Source organism: Temnothorax americanus, unplaced genomic scaffold (assembly GCF_048541705.1).
Source record: "Temnothorax americanus isolate GAGA-0224 unplaced genomic scaffold, ASM4854170v1 Scaffold182, whole genome shotgun sequence".
NCBI classification, from domain to species: domain Eukaryota; kingdom Metazoa; phylum Arthropoda; class Insecta; order Hymenoptera; family Formicidae; genus Temnothorax; species Temnothorax americanus.
The window spans coordinates 109,533-134,502 of NW_027509321.1; the positions used below are offsets into that span (position 1 = coordinate 109,533).

Genomic DNA, 24,970 nt, shown 5'->3' on the forward strand with positions numbered 1-24,970 from the left:
AAGTCCGATTGTAATTATTGTGCCAAGATTGAGAAGAAGTCTACGGAGAAATTGAATAAAACGATTGCTCGATTTATTCTACAGGGAGGGAATTTGGAAATTTGGCAAAAGGAACAAGGGGAAGACGAGGGAATAGCTTTTATCCTACGGGGTAAGCAAGCTGGAATCCGTCCTCCGCGTTCTGAGATCCCTGATAGGAATGTTTCTGCCCAAATTTATTGGTTGCATTGGGATGCGCTAATATTAAGAGAAGGAATTCTTTATAAAAGGTGGGAAGCTCCAAGTCTGAAAACAAGCTTTCTTCAGCTTGTTGCTCCTTGAAGTCGGGTCAAGGAAATTCTTGAAGAAGCCCACGATTCTTCTTCAGGTGGGCATTTTGGAGTTAATAAAACTTTGGAAAAAGTTCGAAGGCGCTTTTATTGGGCAACTTGCAAGCAGGATATTGAGGATTGGTGTAGGTCATGTGAAGCCTGTGTCTCTAAAAGAGGTCCCTCTGGGAAAGGGAAATCCCCTTTACAAATCTACAATGTTGGGGCACCATTTGCGAGAATTCAGATGGACGTTCTTGGCCCCTTCCCTACAACCAATTCCGGAAACAGATATCTCCTTGTTATTGTAGATTGTTTTACCAAATGGGTGGAAGCATTTCCTCTAAGTAATATAAGAGCTAAAACTGTGGCGGAGATCTTCGTAAATCAATTTGTCTCTAGATATGGTGTTCCCTTGGAAGTGCATACCGATCAAGGAAAGAACTTTGAGTCGAAGTTGTTCGCAGAGTTAATGGATCTTCTTGGGATTAAAAAAACGAGAACTACTGCCTTACATCCTCAGTCGGATGGACAAGTAGAGCGACAACACCAGACTATTACTAACTATCTGGCAAAGTTTGTTTCTGATAGTCAAAAGGATTGGGATCGATGGATTCCTATGTTTTTGTTAGCTTATAGGTCTTCAAAACATGAGACAACTGGCTTTACTCCTGCGGAATTATGTTTTGCTCGAGATTTAAAATTACCCTTGGACTTGTTACAGGGAGGTCCTCCAAGGCTTTATGAGGAGGAGGCGCAGTCAGTGGGAAGCTTCGTTAGAAATTTGAAGTCAAAATTTGAAGAAATTCATTCTATAGTGAGAGAGCGTATGGATGTTAAATCTTCCCGGGTGAAGGCCTGGTTTGATCGTGGAGCTAGGCGTATTCTTTTTGAAGAAGGGCAAAAAGTTTGGTTCTATAATCCTCGCAGAACTAAAGGAAAAGCCCCAAAATTACAAAGCAACTGGGAGGGGCCCTTTTGCATACTGAAAAAATTGAGCGACGTGGTATATTGCATCCAAAGGTCTCCCAGACATAAAAGGAAAATTGTCCATTCGGATAGACTAGCTTTATATTCTGAAAGAAAATTGGGTTGAGCAGTTAGAGTAGGTCGGAGCCCGGAGGGTGGGTTATATTTATTGACAATCGTGTTTTCGAAATGAATGATTAATAAATATTCTGAGGAAATAGGTTCTGGTTTTTTTTTTAATGTTTTAATGTTTGGTTTTCCGTTACTGCGTTTAATGTTCTTTTCCTAGAAGGAGTCAGTGGTGCTCGAAGAGGGGACCTTGGCAGAACATCGGCCGAAGACTCCTCGAAGGAAGTTTTTTTTTAAGAAGACTGCCTCGCCCACGGTTTTTGAGCGTGGTTTTCCCGTGGGACGTTGAGCAAATGCTGAGGCAGAGACTCGGGGTGTCTGTAAAAACGTTGGGTCCACGCGAGTTTCCCCCCCCCCTTGTCTGAAGATTTGGGTCGGCGTCGTGGGAAGCCGACAGCGAGGGATACGCCGGGGGAGCGGAGCAGAAGTCGACTTCGGACCGTGGAGGGGGAGCCTGGCCAGCTCGCCCCAAAAGAGGTTCGGGAGAAGACTGGCGTGCGGCTACCGGGGGCCAGGAGAAGCAGAGCCCGGTAACTTGGAGCAGCAGCTCGAGAAGAGCAAGGACTGTTTCGGCGCCCTGGGGCGCACAAAAGAAGCTACCGTTGACTACCCTCCCGGATTGTCTGGGACGACAATCCTGGAAGAGGGGGGGTAGTGTTACGCCCGTGCTATCCTCGTGTCGCGCGTATATGCGAGTCGCCCGTCATTTGATGTCGCGTTGCGAACCGTCCTTAGTGACGGATGCTTGTTTATTAATATTGATTGCGTGATGCTCTATTATCTATTGATTTTCCTGTTATACCAGATATTCAGATTTACTCTGGGACGCGTCTCGTTCGGACGTGTCGTCCCGAGCTCCTCTATTATACCGAGAGTCGTAATAAAGAGCTACTGATTTTCTAAACGAGTCATCTTATTTGTGCGAGAGTGTCGTGACACGCGCCGCGAGTGTGAAAGTGAGTGATTATGCGGCGAACGCGCGGTCGAGCGCAACAATATATACATATATGTGTGTTCTCGTATACGGTATACACACATATACATACTGTAGAAATGTATGATGATAACCGAGCGGATATCTCGGACTTACTGTTGACGGTTGCTATCGGGGAATCAGGTGACTGCGGCGGATTCTTCCGGACGTGAAACGGATGGCAGTAGTGGCTATTAGTTAGTTTGTCCGGTGTTTGATTTTGATTTCTTGTGACGTCCGGCTGTTGCCACCACTTCTCCACGGAACGATTGCTTCGCGGTTGTAGTCGAAAAATAATTATTCCTCTCAATTTTGGATATGTGTATTTATTACGTCGAAGTAACAATGAGAGTTAGAATCCGCGACTCTTACACGGTAGCACGCTGGATGGCAAGTGATTGCGCGGGGTAACCGGCGCCCGCTCCAGAACCGAAAGGGCCCGACGCTCGGCGAAAACGCCCGAAGAAAATTAAGCTCAAGTCCTTAGTAGTATCGCGTGCGCAAGCGTGGTTGTATTTCCAACATTCTGCCCCCCTTGAAAGGACATGCTTTCAATCAATCGCATTTGATACAAAATAAAGCAGCCGCGATACCGGATGCCGCTATAAACGCAATGGTTAGACTCATTATGTATGATCGCATCTTAAAATAGCCTTTGGTGTACAATCATCTTTGAACATTTAAAATCTTAATCTAGGGTGATATGACGCAGTTTCACATACAGTAATCGCAATGCTTGGTACGCTAAAATCTTACGTAACTAAATATAACGGATTTGAACGCAATAAATAAATGCAACGAAACTAATGCAAAAAAATAAAATTAAACGCAATGAATTAATACATCAAGATTAGCAAAAAATAATGGAATTGAACGCAATAATTAAATATTTCAAAATTAGCCGAAAAAATAGATTGGAACGCAATGAAATTACCTTATCGGGTTAACAATCAATGGGCAGTATCGCAATTTTAGTTATGAGTCTCACGAAAGATCCCGATGCGGTCCTTATGGTAGCAGTGCGAATCTGCCCGTCAGGTCCGGGGTGAGTCTTCTCCACTCGTCCTAGCAGCCACTGCAAATGAGCTAGGTTTTGCTGCTTTAACAAAACGAGTTGATTTAATTGCAATTGCCGGCCCTTATTGGACCTCCATTTATTACGCTCTTGCAGAGAGTGGAAGTATTCGGAATACCACTTGCTCCAAAAATGTTGCCTTAACTGCTCCACTCTCTGCCATTGGAGCAGTCGATTCTCGTTGATATCGTTCAATTCTTTGTAAGGGAAACTGTTATTGAAAATACTGTTGAATGCAAGGAGGAAAGTTTTACAGAGATACAAACGCAATTTTTATTACAACGTGACTTTCTTCTAGACGAATCGCTTGTTGACTAAAAGACTATCGGTATTTCGGTACGCCTCGTAGCAACGCAACTCGTACCCGACGCTCGGCCAGATTCGGTTATTTCCGGAGCATGCTCACATACACACATGCCGTACATACATGCACGCGCCTCAAATGCGACGACACATACCTCAACAGAAACTATTCAGGGGGTGCCAACTAAAAAGTGACCCGGGGTTAGACAAGCTAGGTCGTTCGGGTCTTCGCTCAAAGGCGTAATCGGCCGCGAGTTTAGGATTGCTTCTATTTCATATAATACTGTTGATATCTCCTCGAAAGTTAGATGCGCTTTCCCAACGATACGATTTAAGTGGTATTTCGCGGATTTAACCGCGGCTTCCCATAACCCTCCGACATGCGGGGCGTTGGAAGAAATAAAGTTCCAAGATGTGTTTTGGTCTCGTAAAAAGTGTCGAATTTCGGATTATGTCTGGTTGTCGTTAAAAAACTCAAAAAATTCTTTCAACTGCCCCTGGGCCCCCACGAACGTGGTTCCATTATCCGAATACATGCATGCGGGTTTGCCTCTACAGGCTGAAAACCGTTTAAGCGCTCCGATAAACGCGTTCGATGTTAAATCACTGACCAACTTGATGTGAACTGCTTTAGTGGAAAAGCAAACAAATATCGATACGTATGCCTTGCCGAGTCGCGCATTACGTCGCTTGTCTTCTCGGAGCATCAATGGTCCGGCGTAATCGACACCGCAATGATGAAAAGGTCTCGATACTGTAACGCGTCCTGCAGGTAAGAAACCCATGACGACCTCTGACAGAACGGGTTTGGCTTCAAAGCAAGTCACGCAACCTTGAATGATTTTTCGCGCGCTCGAGCGTAATGACAACGGCCAGAAGCGCTGTTTTACCGCGGCCATAGTAGCCTGTATCCCTGCATGAGCATTACGTATGTGTTCCCGTTCTATTATTTGTTTAGTTAACTCGTGACTACGTGGAAGTACTATCGGATGACGTGCATCGTAAATTAAATCGGAATTTTTGAATTCTCCCCCCTACGCGTATTAATCCATCCGAGGATATAAGGGGCATTAATGAATTTAACTGACTCGATTTGCCGAGGGGTTCGCCTTTGGATAACGCCTTGTATTCCAGCTGGAATGATCGCCTCTGTACAGCTTTATATAGGAGCATCAATGCGAAAAGACTTTCTGAGTGTGAAATAAACGGTGTAGGCTTGTCTGGCCGACGCGCCTTGTTAAATTTTAGGCAATAGGCCAAGATGCGGCAGACTTATTTAAATTGAAATATTTAAGAATCAGTTCTTCAAAAAGAAATGTTTTTATGGCGACGACGGCTGCAGTAGGGCCCCTTTGTTCCGGGACGTTTTCTAAATGCTTGAAGGTGCTGTTGGGCCAATATTCCTCGATTGAAGCCAAGAACTTGGGCCCGTGCCACCACAACGGTGAGCTCAATAGATCGTGTGGTTCGAGTCCTCTTGATTGCTGGCTGATGAGATGTGGCGCCAACTGTCAATATCTGAGGTACGTTGTATCTCGCCAACTCAATTGGCCACAAAAATGGCCCACCTTCGGGATGGCGACGAGATCCAGTTAAGAGTTATAGTTGAATTGGACCATAGAAAAATAGGTATGTCTTTTAAACCGATTGCCATTTTGACCTTGCTAACTAGTTGTGACAACAGCAGGGCTGCCGCCAACTCGAGTCTTGGTAGTGAGACACTCTTAATTGGTGCGACGCGCGACTTGGAACACAAAAGTTCAGAGCGAAATTCATTGGTTCCCACCCACGTGCGTATGTACACGCAAGCGCCGTAGGCCCGTTCGCTAGCGTCACAAAATCCGTGCAACTGTACGGATCTGGGGTCCGTACTATATTTGGCGCAACGGGGTACGCTGAGGTTGTTAACGAGAGGCAGTTGGTCCTTTAATTTTCTCCACCGAGTGTCTATGTCCGGGGAAATTGATTCGTCCCAATGAATGTCCGATTGCCAGAGATCTTGCATAATCAGCTTTGCTAACACAATGATGGGTCCAAGGAGTCCCAATGGGTCAAATAGACTTGATATCTTGGATAAGATAGTGCATTTGAAGACGAGAGCTTGTGCCTCTAATGGTTTGTACGAAAGGTAGAATTGATCTTGCGTCTGATTCCAATGAATGCCTAGTATGGAAGAATTTCTACCTTCGTTTATTGTCATTACGTTGTCGCTTGAGTCCTGCATATGATCTAGTAGTTTCGGGCAGCTGGACAACCATTTACTTAACTCGAAGCCTCCCTCTTGCCATAATGCAATGACTTCATCACGTGCCTCTCTGGCTTCGGTTATGGAATCCGCCCCTGTGAGCAAGTCGTCCATGTAAAAATCTCTTTGCACTCTGATTGAACCCGCTGGATATTTATCATGAAGGAGTTCAGCTAAATGCTTGAGGCATCTTGTTGCTAAGTATGTGGCCGATGACGTGCCGTACGTGACGGTAGTGAGCTCGTACGTTTTAACCTCTGTGACTGGGCTGTCACGCCACATAATTCGTTGGTAGCGTGTTTGAGAAGGATGGACTTGTATCTGACGATACATTTTGATTATATCTGCCGTGAGTACGTAACGGAACATTCGAAATCGTGTGAGTATCGATAGGAGATCTTGTTTCACGACTGGGCCCGTCAGGAGAGTAAGGCTTGACACAGCCAGGATGGAATGCTCTCGAACACGCACACTCAACCGCAGTAGTCGCAATTGTTTTTTTGCACTTAGTGCACGCACGCTGCATTCCCGTAAGACTAGCAGGCAGTCAAAAACGCAAAATCAGACGTTAGAGTCACCTCGTATAAGTCACATGCACAGCACGACGCAAGGGTAGTTCAATTAGCTCAATCAGAGGCCAACGATAAGCACATGCTCGACAGCTAATAGCAGAGAAGATTGGCAGTGGTAGGCGCATGCGCAGCGGTGGACGTAAGTCACTGTTCACAGTGCGGCCGCCTCATACAGCCACCAATCAGCAACATGCTCAGGAAACAGCAACGAGATGGAGAAAGTTGGCAATAAGAGGCGTGTGCGCAGTCACGATCGACGTCCACGACAGGAATAGCGAACGGCGATAGAAATTGCCGTTGAAATGCACTCGATTAGGTTGCAAGCACCCAGGAGATACCACTTGTGCGTGAAAAGCAACTAAAGAATGTGCCAGTACTTGCAACAAAAGGGCCCGAAGGCAGCTCACGGCAGAGATGTGACAGTGCAACCGCACGCCCCGTGTCGACCAACCGACAGGAATAAGAACGGTGGCGACGCAGGTAGCGACGCCAGACCAACAGGACGAGCTGGACGAGGAGTTCGGGAGCATCTCTTCCGGGGAGGATTCCGCGAAGAGGATAGAAGACGCCCCGGCCTAAGGCCAGCCCTCCGAAGCGTTCCGAGGACGGACCACGACAGGGAACCCTGACCCGTAAGAATATTTTGTTACCCGATTAGATTCGCGGGGCGAGAAGGTGTAAGGTAAATTTATTTCGTTTATTTTACCTTTCAAAGTCCGTCCGGCGCGATTAGTGGTAAGTTTGCGACCATGATCGCGGAGCAGCGGCTCCATGTAGAAAGTAAGAATTAACAAGTAAGTTTGATTTTTCCCCGATCCGAGTGTCATTATTTTAGTTTCATTATAGGCCGAAAGGCACACAGCCCGGCTGCAGAAAATTTTAGTTTGTTTTTTGTGCATGGATCGCGGGGACGCGCGAAAAAGTATACGGCGGTCGAGCCACACACAATCTTCGACGTGGTCCGCACGACGAAGGTCCGAAAAAAGGTATCGTGGAAAAACCGACGCGATCCGTACACTGGGTCGCGAGTTGGAGCGACAGGGCACCGATGCCCCAGAACGACGTGCGCCACGCGAACGGTAGAGACGCGGTCCGCGTTAGGGAGCCTAAAGAAGACGGCTCACCGAAAACCGACGTGATCCGTACACTGGGTCGCAAATTAACGCGACAGGGCATAAATGCCCCAGAACGACGTGCGCCACGCCAACGGTAGGGACGCGGTCCGCATTAGGGAGCCTAAAGAAGACGGCTCACCGAAAACCGACGTGATCCGTACACTGGGTCGCGAGTTAGCGCGACAGGGCATAAATGCCCCAGAACGACGTGCGCTACGCGAACGGTAGAGACGCGGTCCGCATTACGGAGCCAAGAGAAGGCGGCTCACCGAGAACCGATGTGATCCGTACACTGGGTCACGAGTTAGCGCGACAAGGCACCGAAGCCCAGAAACAGGGCGCGCCGCGCGAACGGTTGATACGCGGTCCGTATAACGGAACCGAGAGAAAGCGACTCGCCAAAAATCCTACGTGATTCGCACACTGGGTCGCGAGTTAGCGCGACAGGGCAGCGAAGTCACGAAATGGGTTGCGACGCGCGAACGGTTGATACACGGTCTGTATAACGAAGTAAAGATAGGGCGGCTCGCGAAAATCCGACGTGATTCGCACACTGGGTCGCGAGTTAGCGCGACAAAGCGCGCGGATCCGAGAAGCAGGGACAGAGCGACAAGCGTCACGACGGAACTCGAACGACAAGACCGAGCGAGATGAAACCGACCAAGTCCGGGTGCGATACGACCACCAGGAAGCGAGATGACCAACCGAGCGTCATCTACGAGGAAAGACTAGCGGGTCTCGATAAATCCGACCTGGTACACCCAGGGAGGGGGTCGGCGCCGAAATCCGACCGCCCGGACGGGAGATCCGGCGACATGTCGCCGGAACTCGTAAACCGGACGTTTTCCACGGGGTCTCAGGCCGGAATAGGGTTGGGAAGGTCCGTGGAAGGGAGACCAGGGGGTCGCCGTCAACGGCGGAGGTCGCGATCGAGACGCGGACATCTTTTTCAGGAAGTTGACCCGGGGTCGTGTGAAACATGGTAGGAGAGGACGTGCGCACGGGTCGTCGTCGTCCCAGAGCAAAACGTGCGGGAGATGAAAAACCACTACCCGGGGACCGCCTCAGGGTGTCGAGTACGCGGTACTCCGAGTGGAAACCCTGATAGCACAGAATAGTTTCTGCAATGTTGCAGAAACATAACACTGAAATGTTGAAACTGTTGCAGTTACGTTACGTAATATCTCTGCAATATTTCTGTAAGGTTGCAGCAACGTCAAAATGTCCGCTTTGATCCGCAAGAACGTTTCTGAAATATTACGGAAATATGTTCTGGAAGCTTTCAGTTAGGTTACTGTAATGTTTCTTTTTAGTTTTTGTTAGGTCGCTGTAATGTTCTTTTTAATTTTATTAGAAACATTGCAGAAATGTCGCAAAAACGTATGATGTTAATTATTATTGTTTAAATAAAACACAAATACTTTTAATAAATCACTTTATTTTTATTATATATTATATATATTTACTCATATTTAATATATATATAAAAACGTAATATATAAATTATAACTTTTAATATATATATTAATCGCTCTTCAAGTATGTAAATATATCTTTTCTTGCACATTTATTATTACTGCACATTTATTATTAGTACTTTTTATATTGCATGTTTTTAAAATACTTATCACTTTATTATTATTTATCACTTATTTCATCAGCATCATCATCATCATTATCATCATCATCATCAGCAGCAGCAGCAGCACCGTCCGCTGCCTTCTGATCTTTCCTGAAAATAAAAATAATAATCTGTGAGAAAAATAACAAAATAAAATATTTAATTTGTTTAAAGATAGAAAAAAATAAGAAAAATGTATGTGTGTATATATATATATATATATTTATACACACACACATACATTTTCCTTATTTTTGCTATCTTTATTATATATATATATATATATATATATATATATACTTAATATATCAAATAGTACAATTTAACATATATGTTAAGAAAGTTGTAGAAAATAATTCTCTCTTTCATTGTTTAGAATCTATTAAAAATGTATTAATTTTATAGTTTTTAGGAACTTACGTTTTTTTTGGTTCAACACTACGTGCATATCTTAAAGTGGCTTGCACCAGCCACTTGGACATATAAGCTATCATTTCCTTCTCTGTAATCGTACCATCTGTAATACGCACAGCTCCTAAAACAGTTATATTTGTAATACTATATAATACTATATGTACACATAGAAATATTAAATTAAAATAAATATTAAAATAAACTAAAGATTAATAAAAACTTACGCATAATACACTTCGCGAGCAACAAATCTTTGAATCCCATTTTTTTTAATTTTCCAGCCCAGCTGTACTGTTTTGCTATTTCATTTGTAATACTTCTTTTTAAAATGTTTATTATTAATTCTCGACTGTCACGTCCGCCGATTTTATTCAACGAAATAGCCTATAAAAATCATTATTTATTTAAATTACTATTTATACTTAATTACGTATTTTATAAGTATATATATATATATAAGTATATATATATATATATATATAAAAAACTTATAAAATATATATATATATATATGGAAAAAATATTCACCATTTTCTCGAAGAAATCTTGATTTTCCAGATCTTTCTCCATGTTTTGAACTTGTTTGTGTGTTTTTAAAAGTAAAACTACAAATTCCTCTAAAATTGATGCTTCTTTTTTTGTTGTATTATTTATTTGGTTTGCCTCTATTTTACAGAGGCGATCATCAATTAAATTTAGTTTTGTAAATATTTGGTTCAATCTTCTTAATATTTCAGGCAGCACATCTACAAAAAACAGCAGAATACATTCAGAACACTCGCACAATAATTGTTATTATAATACCAAAATATGTAGATTTGTCCGTATTAGAAAAAATTTATTTTGAAAGCTTTGTATAGTAAACATATATGAAATATATAAACAAGACAAATCAGAGCCTGTGAGATTAAGGCATCACCAACCGCGTATGGTTCTGATTTGCCTTGTTTATATATTTCGTGTTCGTTCATATTATAACTTCATGTCTATAAAATACATTATTTCATAATACAATAGTATTACTTTTGCCTGCAGTGTCTAAATAAGTGACTGAGGGCTCCTTGATAAGATTTCTGTTAGAACTAGGATTATTAAATTCCACACTTTGCATTTCGTTTCTCTTTGAAGGTTTAGTGACAATTAACGTTTTTGGCAATACTGGTACTGGAAGTGTCTTATTTGCTTCTTGATGTTTAGAAATGGTATCATTTCTAACGTTTACGTTATTCTTGTTGTTTTCATTGCTTTCGTCTGAAGAGTTATTATAATTTGTAAATTGTTTGTTTGGGCGAGATATGCGTTTCTGACGTAAATTTTCCTTCTCAGAAAGATCTAAATCGGAATAATCTTGAGCAAGCTTTACTTTTTCCATTCCTGACTCGTACGTATCTGAAAAGTAATTAATACAATATAATATACTATAATTAATTAATACAGTAATTAATACAATATAATACAATATAAATTTTTAATTGTTAAATAACAAATATTAAGATTGTAAAATAATTTACTCACTTGCGGTCCCAAAAATGCGCAGAATTTTGTAAGAAGTCCACGTACTATTATCTGGAGAAATTTCGTTAATTATTGCTTTACGAAGCTTTTTTTCATTCGTAAAAGGCGGCCAGTGACACATTGTTTCGTCGTCAAATATCCACAATGATGGCACCAATTGGAGTCCATCATCAAATAGGACTATTGTGAATCGTGACATCTTGAATCTTTCATAAATATAGCAAATATATATATTTAGTATATTTTAAATTATACATACGTCTGAGTATATTTGGGAATCTTTTTTTTTACACACTCTCTTTCTCGATGACCTTCAAGCATCAAAAGGACTAATCAATTGCCACTTATTATATTATTATTATCGATAAACCTAAGATTGAAAAAACAGATTATTATTTGGTTTTAATAAATATCAAATGTATGTATTTTTGTATCTATACATATTTTTTCGTATCTATGTCTAATATTAATATTGAATGCTACACGCATACTTCAGTACTATAGAGAACATCAAGAATTTGCATATATTAATTTATTCTAATAATAACTATTAAATCTTTTTAATTTAGTCTATTATTATTCTATCTTATTCAAAAAATTAATGATTATATTCTTATCAATCTGAATATTATATAAATACATATATAACTTTTGGTCATTATAAATGTGAAAATAAAAGGCATAATTTTTGGAGTCTATGACCAATTAAAATAATAAATACCTAACAGAAATATCACACATTATAAAGTTAATAAATTCTAGAAAGATTAAAGAATATAATAGTTCTAACAATAAATTGTTGTCCGATGCTGGTCAAGGTTGGATCTTTAGTTGAATAAAGCAAACATATATATTTATTATTCTATTTTTGACATACATGATACTTTCATTTTTTATTAAACAATTATTTACACGTGTGTATATATATATATATATATATATATATATATATATATATATATATCAAAGCTTATTATTTTTACAAACTTGGGATAAATAACCTTTTTTCTCCTTTTCTCTCTTATACATGATGACTACACATTATTAACTTTTCTGTTAAAAATATAACAAGATCGATATTTCATGTGATTTTTATATGTTAATTATATAGGGGAGAGTGGGGTAATTGAGAACGGCGGGTAATTGGGAACACAGCTAGATAAGTAATACATCCTCCCGCACATGCAGCCGTTGAATAGGTTAGGGACGGTGTAGTGCGGGGGAATGTATTACTTATCTAGCTGTGTTCCCAATTACCCGCCGTTCTCAATTACCCCACTCTCCCCTAAAATGTTTTACACATACCTTTTATACGTGAGACAAATTTATCTTCAACAAATGCACATACACACACTGTTCGATGCAACGCACGTGCCACCAACATGCTATCTGCGATCCCGCGGTAAATGTGATCACATTAGGTTAGATATAATTAACATGGCCGCACCCGCGACAACCGAGAATCGAGAATGCGCGCCAAACATATATCATATGAAAGTTTCAGAAATTTTGCATTTGTAATGTTACAAAATACTACATTGCAGATACATTTCAAATGTAAGGTTTCAATCAAGATGATTGCAGAAATGTTGCAAATGTATCATTTCAAAAAAGATAGTCTCAGAAATATTACAAATGTAATGATACACAATTGAAACATTGAAACGTCTCTGCAACGTAACTGAAACTCTTTGTGCTATCAGGGAATTTCCACCGCGAGCATAGGACATAGCCAGGAGTGAATAACAGTTATAGTAACTGCGCAGCGACGAACATCTGGCGCACACCTGACGGTGCGAAACTCGTAAACAACCATTGTTAACGCGGCGAGCGGAAAAGTACTGCGAAGAGAAAGCGGCCGATATCCCATAGTGGGGATAACTCGCCGTAGGTGGGGAGCCCGAGAGAGCCGGACTGCTCGAGGCAGTCTGTCGGGAACGCTCGTAGGTATAACATGTTTTGTCTCGCGCGTATATCACGGAGTATCGTTATAACAATCGCGATTACGACCCGGGTTACGATTATAATTTACCTCAGCGCTCATAACAACCGGCAACGCCCGCGAAACGCGTTATTGCCGCCGATACGAAAGGCGGAAGGTTTGGACGTACCGTAAACGAACACTTCGCACTTTGCGAGACGTGCGACCGCCATTTTGTGCGAAACCAAAGATTGTTAACAACCAACTGTGTGAAACAACAATAATGAATAAATGAAAGAATTATTTGCGAACATAAATACGAAGTTAACAATTTTTCACCTTCTACTTACCTGACCAAGCGGAGTGTCGCGCCATCTTGCAAAGGAGTCCATCCGGATAGTAAATCATCATCGGGTCTGCTTCCGGGGATGCCACTGATGAGGACCGCACCGCGAAAAACTGTAAGTTTATAACATTAGTGGGTGTTCGGGCGACAGTTCTCGGGTGACGCGGTATCTCCTATACGCGGTGATCTTGGGCATCGACAATCGCGTTGATCCATCGCTCCGACGACGAGGATAAGGACCGCGTCGAAAAAACCTGAAAATAAAAAAGAATTAGTCAGTTTTTGAACCCTCGATGTTAGGACTTAGCCGATTGAGCGGGTGTCGCGCCATCTTGGCCCCACGTTGACCCAGCCTGACGATCGATGGCACAGATCCGAGAGGAGACGCCCCAGTTGGAGACCACCTGGCGGGAATTTAAGATTTAGAGAGAGTTAGAGGATTAGCGTACTCGTACTCACCTGCGCGATCGGGTGACGCCCAATCTCCGAACCTGGACGACATCGGGAGGCGATTACTATCTAATCCCTGATAACAGGCGATGGTGAAGAGGACCACCTGGTGGGATTCTGAAATTTGAATTGTTTCGAGAAATTGAGGAACCATATCATAATTCACAGTTAAGATACTTACCTTCTCGGTAGAAATAGGTAAAACCGAGTGGCGACCGATGACTTTTAGGACAAATAGGCGTCTTTTGTGACCAGATAAAGCATCGTTCGGTTACAACAGGATAAAGCAGGAGCAACACAACGGACGTGCACACCATACTCAAAGGAGAGAGAATGAATGAATGAATGAATGACCTTTATTAGCTTTCTCAGCTATTTTTACATACTACATATTTATACATATAACAGAACGTACTCTTTTAGCACACGTTTGAACATTTTTAGTTCTTTGCATCTTTTAATTTCGGTTGGCAGTGCGTTATACATTTTTACTCCTTCATAGAAAATACTTTTTTGCGCATTTCTCGTCCTACGAAACACTATTGCTATATCGCCGGTTTGTCTGGTTTGCCTATCAGTGTTCTTTCCCACTAATTCTAGACGGTCTTTTAATTGTTCCGGTAACATGTTGTTCACCGCTTTAAAGATAAATGTACACACATTATAATATAGCCTCTGTCTTATGGACATAAACTGCAGCGCTTGCAGCATATGCTCCACTTTGGTATATCTATTGCATTGCAGTATGACTCTCATAGCTCGATGTTGCGCTTTTTGCAGCCTGGTTAGCTCCGTTTCACTCATGTCAATTAGTAACGTTGCACAATACTCAAAATGAGGAGCTATGATTGTCTTATATATCGTGCATCTGGTATAAGCCGATATATAACTACCTATTCTATTAAGAAAACTCGTTTTTTTCCTATTTTCTTTAGCATATAATCACAGTGATCTCTAAATCTAAGCCTATCGTCAATCATTATACCTAGGTATTTCATCATTTCGACACGCTCTATCTCAGTTCCATCTAAGCATGTCAACATAATATTACCTCTTAGCTCTTTTCTTACACTTCTAATTATCATATATTTCGTTTTCCCTGCATTCATTTTTAACTTATTTATATTCATCCACTTTTCTCTCTCTCTCTCTCTCTCTCTCTCTCTCTCTCTCTCTCTCTCTCTCTCTCTCTCTCTCTCCTCTCTCTCTCTCTCTCTCTCTCTCTCTACTATAACAAACATCGAATTCATTTTCCTTTCTAGTTCTGCGCTACTTTCTCCCTCTACATATATTAAAGTATCATCGGCAAACATTTTTATCTTACACTCTTCTGGACAGACTTTGATTATATCATTTATGTAAAGTATAAATAACAAAAGTCTCAATACAGATCCCTGTGGAACTCCATATTCCGTTGCCATTAATTTTGACCATTTATTATTAAATCTCACCTTCTGAGTTCTATTCGTTAGATATGAATTAAACCATTCAAGAACTTTACCTCTGATTCCATATTGATATAATTTTCCTAGTAATCTTTCCCTATCTACTGTTTCAAACGCTTGCTTCAGATCCATGAAAATTACCCCCACTGTTCGAGAGCACGCGGTTGCGCGAGATAGCGCGAGGTAACGAGACGACCACAAAAACAAGGCACAAGTATCGAATAGCAAAATAAACGAATATATTTAATAAAGTCTAATATGTACAGGTCTATACAGTTTTTTCCTTTTTCAAAGGAAGCCGTGGAGCGCGCACAGAAGCAACGGTTAGCGATGCGGCGAAAACGTTCGAAACGCGGAACAGCGGTGTGCAAAGCGGAGTGCGAAAGCGGGTTTTCTATGATCTGCGAGCGAAATCGTTTCCGCGGCGCGAGGACGGTCCTTTTAACATCTCCGAGGCGAAACTCCCTCCTTGCGGGTTTCCCAGAATTTCGGGAAGGTGATTGGCCGTCGGAGGCCCGCGTCATGGAGCCGACGTCACCGATTTCACGTGGCGACCCGACGGGGTCGTCACCTGTTTTCGAGTGCTTTGTGTATAGCATGGATCGTTCCTTTGTTCTAGCGTTGTTGTTTGACTTTATTATTGATGGCAATGTTAAAGTTTCTGAAAAGCGAATCTCGAAAGATCCATGCTATACCAAATGTTTCCTTGCCAAATTTCATGCGACGATTTCACGCGAACATTAGTTACTTTCACCGTATAAAATATGAGAACGAAATTTATTGCAAGCGTGCATGTGCTGACATGCAGCCGAACGCGATGCTACTTTGTCGCGATGCTGCGTTTGCGATCTCAAACACCCACCATTCTCCCTTCACTAACTATCAGTTTCCATTCGTCTATAACAGTTTGTATCGCTGTTTCACATGAATAGTGTTTTCTAAAGCCCGATTGATGTTCAGTTATAATACTATTATTTTCTAAATATAATTCAATTTGCTCTTTTACTACTAATTCTAGCACTTTCTCAAATATAGGTAACACATTAATAGGCCTAAATTCACTCGCCTTCTTGGCTTTATCTACTTTTGGAATCGGTATTATTGTAGACGTTTTCCAACTTTCTGGACAGCAACCATCTCTCAGAGAGTTATTTATTATATCAACAAATTCCTCTTTTATTACGCAAAACGTTGCTTTTAATATATCGCTAGTTATTCCCTCTTCCGTACCTTTCTTTTGTGGCAGTCCCTTAACAATTTTCTCTAGCTGTTCTATCGTGATATTCTCAAAATTTTCCATAGTTTCCATATTTTCTATAGCATAAATAATTCTTTTACCTGCGCCTGTAGGCTTATCCTCGATTATAGATTTTATTATACTATTAATACTCTGTATATAATATAAGTTAAATTTATCCGCTATATTGCACCTTGTTGTATTATAATCTATGTTATCTAATATTTCAAAATCTATATCTTCTATTTCTTTTGCATATACTGGCTCGCCTCTAATAATTTCTTTTAAAGTTTTCCACATAGTCGTAGGATTTTATTTATTAAAATCTATCATATTTTCATAATATTCTTTCTTTTTCATCCTAATTAATTTTACTACTGCATTTCTATTAACTTTAAATTGCAACCAGCTTTGTTCTGTATTGGCATACATTGCTTGCCTAAATGCCTCATCCCTCCTATCCGCAGCTTCTCTTATTTCATCTGAGAACCATTTTTTCCCTTCCCACACTTTCGGAATTCTAGATTTTCTCTTCGGTGCCATTATATCTAACGCGTCTACTATACTATTGACAAATTTTTCTGCTCTCTCACTCACACCTATACATACACACTGCCAACCCTGACTTTCCTGTAATTTATTTTTTACTAACATAACAAATTTTTCTTCATCAAACTCTTTGTAATTCCTAGCGCTAAATTCTCTATATTTACTTTCACTTTTATTCACACTCAACTCAACTTCCAGCCACGCATGGTCCGTAATTTTAGGCTCATGAATTACTTGCACTGTTTTATTATTATTAGCAAAGATTAGATCTATAATTGTTTGACTGTCTTTCGTGATTCTCGTCGGTTCATTTACATACTGCTTCATACCCAGACTTAACATTGTCGTTTGCAGTTTCTTCGCATAAAACGAGTCCGTCCTAAGATCTATATTAAAATCTCCTATTACCATGCATTTTCCCTTTATTATTAACTCCTCTACTATATCCTCGAAAAATCTTATAAAATCCCAAGAGAGAGAGAGAGAGAGAGAGAGAGATTGAGCTTTATTAGCCTTCTCGGCTATTTTTTACATAAAATATCGTTAAATTAATTCCTCTACATGAGGTACAATATATTCTCTTAACCTACGTTTGAAAGGTTCAATTCTTTCGCATTGCTTAATTTTTATCGGCAGGGCGTTATACATGTTTAAACCTTCATAAAATATACTTTTCTGTGCGCTTCTCGTCCTGCGATATTGAATTCTAATATTCTCAGTCTGCCTCGTTTGCCGTCCACTCACATCTCCTACTATTTCTATCCTATTACTTAAATGTTTTGGCATTATGCCTCTTACTATCTTAAAAATAAAAATACATACATTGTACATTAGCCTCTGTCTTACATTCATAAACTTAAGGGTTTGCAGCATCAATTCTACCTTTGTATATTGCGAACATTGCAAACAGAGAGAGAGAGAGAGAGAGAGAGAGAGAGAGAGAGAGAGAGAGAGAGAGAGAGAGAGAGAGAGAGAGAGAGAGAGAGATGATTTATTATGCCCAAGAAAAACTAAAGGGCAAAGATTAACAATACAAAAATAGAGAACAAATATGCGTGCACTCTCTTTCACAAAATAGTTAAGAGTAGAGCAAAACTTAACAGCTTATCACAACAGTATACACTGTATAAAGACTAGAACTAACGCAGCTTAAAATAGGAAAAATGTAGTAGAGTAAACTAACTAATACTAAGAATAAGACGCAACGCAACTTACAAGCTAATGACGGGGAAAAACTTCGTCATAGACCACCCATAGCAATGAACATCATGCAACTTCACGCGCCAACAGATATGCCCTGAGAAGACCTTTGAAGGAGACAATTGAAGAAGCAGACGTAATATTACTGGGAAGGGAATGCCAAAAGTATATTGATGAAAGATGAAAGGAGTTTCTATAAGTGGTAGTTCTGTGAGAAGGAATATGAAAGATTTGGGATGCAGCAAGACGGCGGTCAGATCTCCTCAGCAGCGGATCAAGCAAAGCAAAATTGTCACGCAGATACGCAGGAGAGCGCATGTATAGCAAACGAAACATTTGACAGCCAAAAAAGTATAACCTCCTGTTTTCGACTGTAAGCCACCCCAATTGTCGCCTGAACGGGGTAATATGCTCGTCACGCTTAAGATCAAATATAAAGCGAATGCAACAGTTTACAAGTCTCTGTAATACAGTGTTCAATTCTCTAGTCAAACCATGATAGACTAGGCAGCAGTAGTCAATGTGCGGCATAATTAAAGCTAATACTAGCCTTATCCTTAACCTTATGGACAAGGAGTTTTTGTTAAACTTAAGTTTGTACAAAGAGTAATGCACTTTTTGAGAGACATGCAATATATGTTTTTTCCAAGAAAGGTTATTTGTAAAAATTACACCCAAATTCCTGGCTTCGTTGACAAAGGGTAAAGGCGTATGGTTTACAATAATAGGAGGTAGACAATGGAGGTCGATATCATTGACATAAGCCTGACTACCAAATATAAGTACATTTGATTTTGCAGGATTCAGTTTAAGACCATTTAACGTAGCATAATAAAAAATGGCGTTCGCATCCCTTGAAATCAACTCAAGACCATGAAGAATGTCGGCACGTGTACATTGCAGATATATTTGTACATCATCCGCAAATAACATATGATAAACAAAAGACAGGAATCCGCCTATATCATTGATGTAAAGAGCAAATAGAAGTGGGCCAAGTACAGAGCCCTGAGGGACACCAGTCGACGTGAAAAGCCACTCAGAAAATTTACCCTCATCGTCGAATACAGCTTGAAAGCGGCCAGTAAGGTAAGAAAAAATCCACGCGAGAACCTCATCAGAAAAACCAATTTTTTTCAATTTGATAAGCAAGCGAAGATGTGGGACCGTATCAAACGCTTTACTGAAGTCAAATAGAATCATGATTGTAATGAGTCTTTTATCGATTCCCATTCTAATATCATCACAAACACGTAATAGAGCAGATTGCGTATTGAAACCAGAACGATATGCAGACTGTCTCGGATTAAGCAGGTTGTGTTCATTCAAGTAGTCGGTGATTTGTGAGGCAACCATGCGTTCAAGAATTTTTGACATTTCAGGAAGGTTAGCAATGGGTCGCGTATCAGACGGTGACAGTGGAGTGCGAATCTTTGAGAGAGGGCGAATCAACGCACGTTTCCATGATGAGGGAAATACGGAAGCTTCAAGTGAGCGATTGAAAAGAGGAATAAGCCACTGAGAAATAACAGGCCAAGCAATGCGAAGAACATAAAGCGGGATGCCATCATAGCCAGACGCATAAGAGTGAAGAGGTCCATTAAAGATGAGCTTGTAAACAGAGTCTGGCTGTATAGTAGAGAAAACAAAATCAGGACGTTGAGAAGAACAAGAAACTGAGGCAATGGCAGAAATAAAGCTTGCATATGTGCAAGGCAATACCATACTAGACACTGAGACATAGTAAGAGTTAAGTTGATCAGGTGTGAAAAAGCGGAAGAGAAAGACCGACGTAGATTTAACCAGTCCCAAACGAGCAAGTTCTTTCCACATTTTAGCAGAATTGGTAATATTGGTAAGGGAAGCCAAGTGAAACTCACTTTTGGCACGTTTGATATCGTTGTTAAGCTGGTTGCAAAAATGACGGTAACTGGCATAACCCAGTAGACTGCCCGAACGTTTGGCCCGCTTGTACATTTGATTGCGAGTGCGGAGCCGGCATCTCAAATCATCTGTAAGCCATCGAACAGGAGGCTTCCTAATCACGGACACACGGGCAGGAGCAAAAACATCAAGTGCATCAAGTAAGATACCAGACAGCCAGGAACAAAGCTCATCAACATTAGAAGGGCAGCCATCAACAGTCTGAACGTTAACAGCAATGGCATCCAGATGTTCAAGGAACGCAGAGACATCAATGCTCCTGTAACCACGTCGCAGAATAGAATGATCAATGTCAAGCTTACGATCAAGTGAGTACGACAATTCAAGTAGATTATGACCGGCAACGAATGGACTCAAGGATTTATTATATGCAAGAACCTTATCACCATCATCAACAACCAGAACATCCAGCCACGAGTCGGAAGTGGCAGTATGAAAGGTAGCATCAGAGTTGACGATGGTCAAGGATAAGCCTGACATTAGCTCACGCAAGTAATTCACCTCATAACAGTCAGTCAAAAGGTTGCAATTTAGATCGCCGCCAATAATAATATTTTTATATGAATGAGAGACACCAGTGAGTGATTCAACAAAATCATTTAAAAGAGTGCACTTAGGTCTCCTATATACCGACACGAACAATACCGTTTCATTATTCGGCAAACGAATCTCAACCATGATATATTCCGGAGCACTGAACTCGATACCGATAGAAGTTGCGATTAACCTGACTTTTAACGAATTATGCACGTAACAAGCAACGCCACCGCCCACACGCCCCCACCCGGTCATATGTGTACTTCGGGAGCAGTACATTTACATAAACATGCCGATCGGAACCAGCATCGCATATATCTCGCTGTTTAAGAGCACCCTTTTCACGCTTTTTAGAAATTATGACGTCGCACACAGTACTAGAAGCAAGAGTAACAATCATTGAGCTCGACGCTGTAGTCGCCTTGGAACGGCCCTGAGTAGCAGATGGTGCTCTGCTGACCATTCTCACACCAAGAACGTGAGGTTCTTGGTGTGAGAACCTCACGCCAAATGAGGTACATTTAATGCCGCGAGTACATTTTCAGAGAGCTTTGCAGGAGTAACGGATGTTGTCGATGGCAAGCCGGATATAATAAGCTCATTACTCAAATGAGCGTCATGAGTTGACCGAGCAGACTTAAGATCGCAGATATCACAAACGAGATTGGCATTGTCAAGCTCCAATTGCGCGATATGCTGACTATTTTCTGCTACAGTGTCAGTAAGACGATTTAAGCAATTAAGTTTATTATTGAGCTCCTCATTGGTACGTTGCTGACAGTCAATGAAAGCAGAAATCTTAGCATCTGTCGCCTTCACCTGCTCAATCAACCCACGCAAAAGCTCATTTGTAGAGTCAAGCGCGGCACCGCCTGCAATATCGCGCGTAATAAGATGCGCCTGCGCGCTTGAGTGCGCGGCACCGACAACAACAGACGCGGTGTCACTCAAAACAGTAGGAGAGAACGCGCGGCGTTCATCTCTCACGATCGACATATTCGACAGCTGAGACTTGCAACAGTCACCAGCAGCTTTCATAGTTAAGTACAATTTGACACAACCCGGATGAAATACGGTACAGGAGACGGATTGACCAGCGATTGTTTTGGTGCACTTGATGCACACACGCTCGCGCTGCATGAGTATCTCAGAAATAAACTATGTAACTATAAGCTAGTTACAAGAGCACAAGATTCACAACAGTTCGCAACAGTGTCACTCGACGCAATATCACCAGAAGTCACCACCAGTATCGTACTGCAACCAATCAGGCAAGGCCGCTCACGCAGATCACCGCAGGCACCACTCAGTTAGCTGCATGCACACATCCAACCAGAAGAAAGCAAAGAGCAGGAAGAGCAGATCGACAACGCATGCGCAGACGGAGTCGACGTATTTTACAGGCAACTCCGAGAATTACACGATGATTCCAAGAATAGGTTAGGATGAGAAATGAAGCTTGTCACGAAAATACTCGAAGTCAAGTGGCAATCTGAAAGAAAGCGAATAAGGCGCGTGACAAGCAGAAAAAGACTTGCTTAAATCTGCAACAAAAAGGCCCGGAGGCAACTTACAGCAGAAACAGATCAACTCAAAGCAAGAGACGGGATACAGCGTGACAACCACTACTTACGAGAGAGGGAGAGAGAGAGAGAGAGAGAGAGAGAGAGAGAGAGAGAGAGAGAGAGAGAGAGAGAGAGAGAGAGAGAGAGATTGATTGATTGATTGATAATATATTTATATGCCCAAGCATTGCTAAAGGGCAAATGGTATTAAAGCAGTTACAATATTATAACAATAACAAAGAGTAGATGCTCTCAATCATAGCAAAAGCTAATAAACTACATACAATAATAACAGGAGATATACTACAGTATAGCAATATAAACAATGACTAATTCCTAAGATTAATAAATCCTAATACTAAGTTTAAGAACTAAAAACAATAATAAGATTAATAAATCTTAATACTAAGCTTAAGAACTAAAAACAATAATAACAGGAGGTATACTATATTACAATAAACTTGGACTATGCTTACAGTTAACTGAATATGCATGAAGACAGCTGCGCTAGTCAGATTCGGATGCAATCAGATACGAGCGGAGAAGATTTTTAAAACCAGCTAGTGAAGACGCCGATGTAATGCCATCAGGAAAAAAGTGCCAAAAATAAATTGAAGATAGTCGGAAGGAGTTACGGTAGGAAGTAGTTCTATGGAGAGGAATGTGAAAGGTGTGTGATGATGTGGCTAAACGGTCTGATCTCCTCAAAACTGGATCGAGAGGAATGAAGAGTTCTTTCAGGTAAGAAAGCGAATGCATATGCAGAATGCGATAAGTCTGACAGCCAAGAAAATAAAGCCTTCTATTCTCGACCAAAAGCCATCCCAAACGACGTCTAAACGGAGTAACATGCTCATCTCGCCTTAGATTAAAAATGAATCTAATGCAACAATTAACGAGTCTCTGTAATTTAGTGTTCAATTCGTTGCTCAAGTTGTGGTAAACAAGTCAACAGTAATCAATATGTGGTAAGATTAAGGTGTTAACAAGCTTGATTCTAAGCACAGTGGAGAGAGAGTTCTTGTTAAACTTAAGTTTATACTGAGCATGATGAACACTTTGCGAGACATGCAAGACATGTTTTTTCCAAGAAAGGTTAGACGTTAGAATAACACTCAAATTTCTCACGTCACTCACAAATGGCAGAGGTGTTCGGTCGACAATGATCAGTGGTAGAAAGGTAATATCTATATTATTAACATAAGCTTGACTAGCAAATATAATAACCTTGGACTTGGTGAGATTAAGTTTAAGACCATTAACATTAGCATATTCAAAGATGGCTTGCGCGTCCCTAGAAATCAACCCGAGTCCATGAAGAAGATCAGCCGGTGGACAAGAGAAATATATTTACATGTCATCGGCAAAAAGCATATAATTAGAGTAGGATAAAACTTTACTAATATCATTAATGAAAAGAGAAAATAACAGTTGGCCAAGTACAGAACCCTGAGGTACACCCAGGGACGTCGACAGCCAGTCGGAAAAATTCCCCGCATCGTCGACCACAGCCTGGGAACGACCAGTGAAGTACCAAAAAATCCACGTAATCACAGCATCAGAGACATTTTCTTTTAACTTAATAAGTAATCGAAGATGCGGAACAATGTCAAATGCCTTATTAAAGTCAAATAAAAACATGATCATAATATGTCCAATTTCAATCGCTTCTCTGATGTCGTCACAAACACGCAAAAGAGCAGACTGAGTATTATGACCGGATCGATATGCAGACTGTCTAGAATTCAGGAGATTATGCTCATTTAAATAATCGGTTATCTGTTTAGCAACAATCCTCTCAAGAATTTTAGACAATTCTGGCAGATTTTTAATCGGTCGCGTGTCAGACGAAGACAATGGAGTACGAATCTTCGAGAGTGGGCGAATCAAAGCACGTTTCCATTGGGATGGAAACAAAGAAGTCTTCAATGAGCGGTTAAATAAAGCCGTAAGACATGATGAAATCGCCTACGATGTAATGCGCAGGCCATGCAATGCGCAAAATGTAAAGAGGTATGCCATCAGACCCCGACGCGTAAGAATAAAGAGGTCTCGTAGAAATGAGTTTGAAGACCATGTCTGGTGTAATAGCAGAGAAAACAAACTCAGGACGATGAGATGGACGAGCCACCTGATCAATGGCAGAAATAAAGTCGACATATAAGCAAGGCAACCGAGCATTAAAGACTGAAACATAAAATAAATTTAATTGAATAGGTGTAAAAAAACGTAGAGGAGATACAAGAGTTGACTTAACAAGATCAAGACAAGCTAGTTCACGCCAAAGTTTAGCTGGATCAGTGATGTTTTTAAGAGAGTTTAAATGAAACTCACTTTTAGCTAGTTTGATATCTGTATTAAGCTGGTTACGAAAAAATCTGTAAGTGGCATAGCCCAGTAAACTGTTAGTTCGTTTTGCCTGCTTATATAATTGATTGCAAGTACGAATCCTGGTCTTAATTTCATTAGTAAGCCACCGCGCAGAAGGCCTCTTAATCACCAAGACATGAGTAAGAGCAAATATGTCAAATGCCCTC

At 41.0% G+C, this 24,970-nt stretch overlaps 2 protein-coding genes across 4 annotated transcripts; both read right to left on the reverse strand.

The window, feature by feature from the left end:
* Positions 1-5,300: 5,300 nt before the first annotated feature.
* LOC143896442 (uncharacterized) lies at positions 5,301-6,284 on the reverse strand. Its single transcript, XM_077404340.1, has one exon. The coding sequence runs from the start codon at positions 6,282-6,284 to the stop codon at positions 5,301-5,303; it is 984 nt and encodes a 327-aa protein (XP_077260466.1).
* Positions 6,285-9,116: 2,832 nt separating this feature from the next.
* Positions 9,117-12,655, reverse strand: LOC143896436 (uncharacterized). 3 transcript variants are annotated; one of them, XM_077404333.1, is made up of 8 exons: positions 12,545-12,655; positions 11,499-11,609; positions 11,240-11,419; positions 10,748-11,113; positions 10,253-10,470; positions 9,949-10,108; positions 9,731-9,845; positions 9,117-9,421 (listed from the first exon to the last, which is right to left on the reverse strand). In XM_077404333.1, exons 3-8 carry the CDS (start codon positions 11,358-11,360, stop codon positions 9,328-9,330), a joined length of 1,074 nt encoding a protein of 357 aa, XP_077260459.1. In that variant the 5' UTR covers positions 11,361-11,419; positions 11,499-11,609; positions 12,545-12,655; the 3' UTR covers positions 9,117-9,327. The 3 variants fall into 3 exon arrangements, with proteins under 3 accessions (XP_077260459.1, XP_077260460.1, XP_077260458.1); XM_077404334.1 differs by lacking the exon at positions 12,545-12,655 and having other exon boundaries at positions 11,499-12,410; XM_077404332.1 differs by lacking the exons at positions 11,499-11,609; positions 12,545-12,655 and having other exon boundaries at positions 11,240-11,466.
* Positions 12,656-24,970: the final 12,315 nt, after the last annotated feature.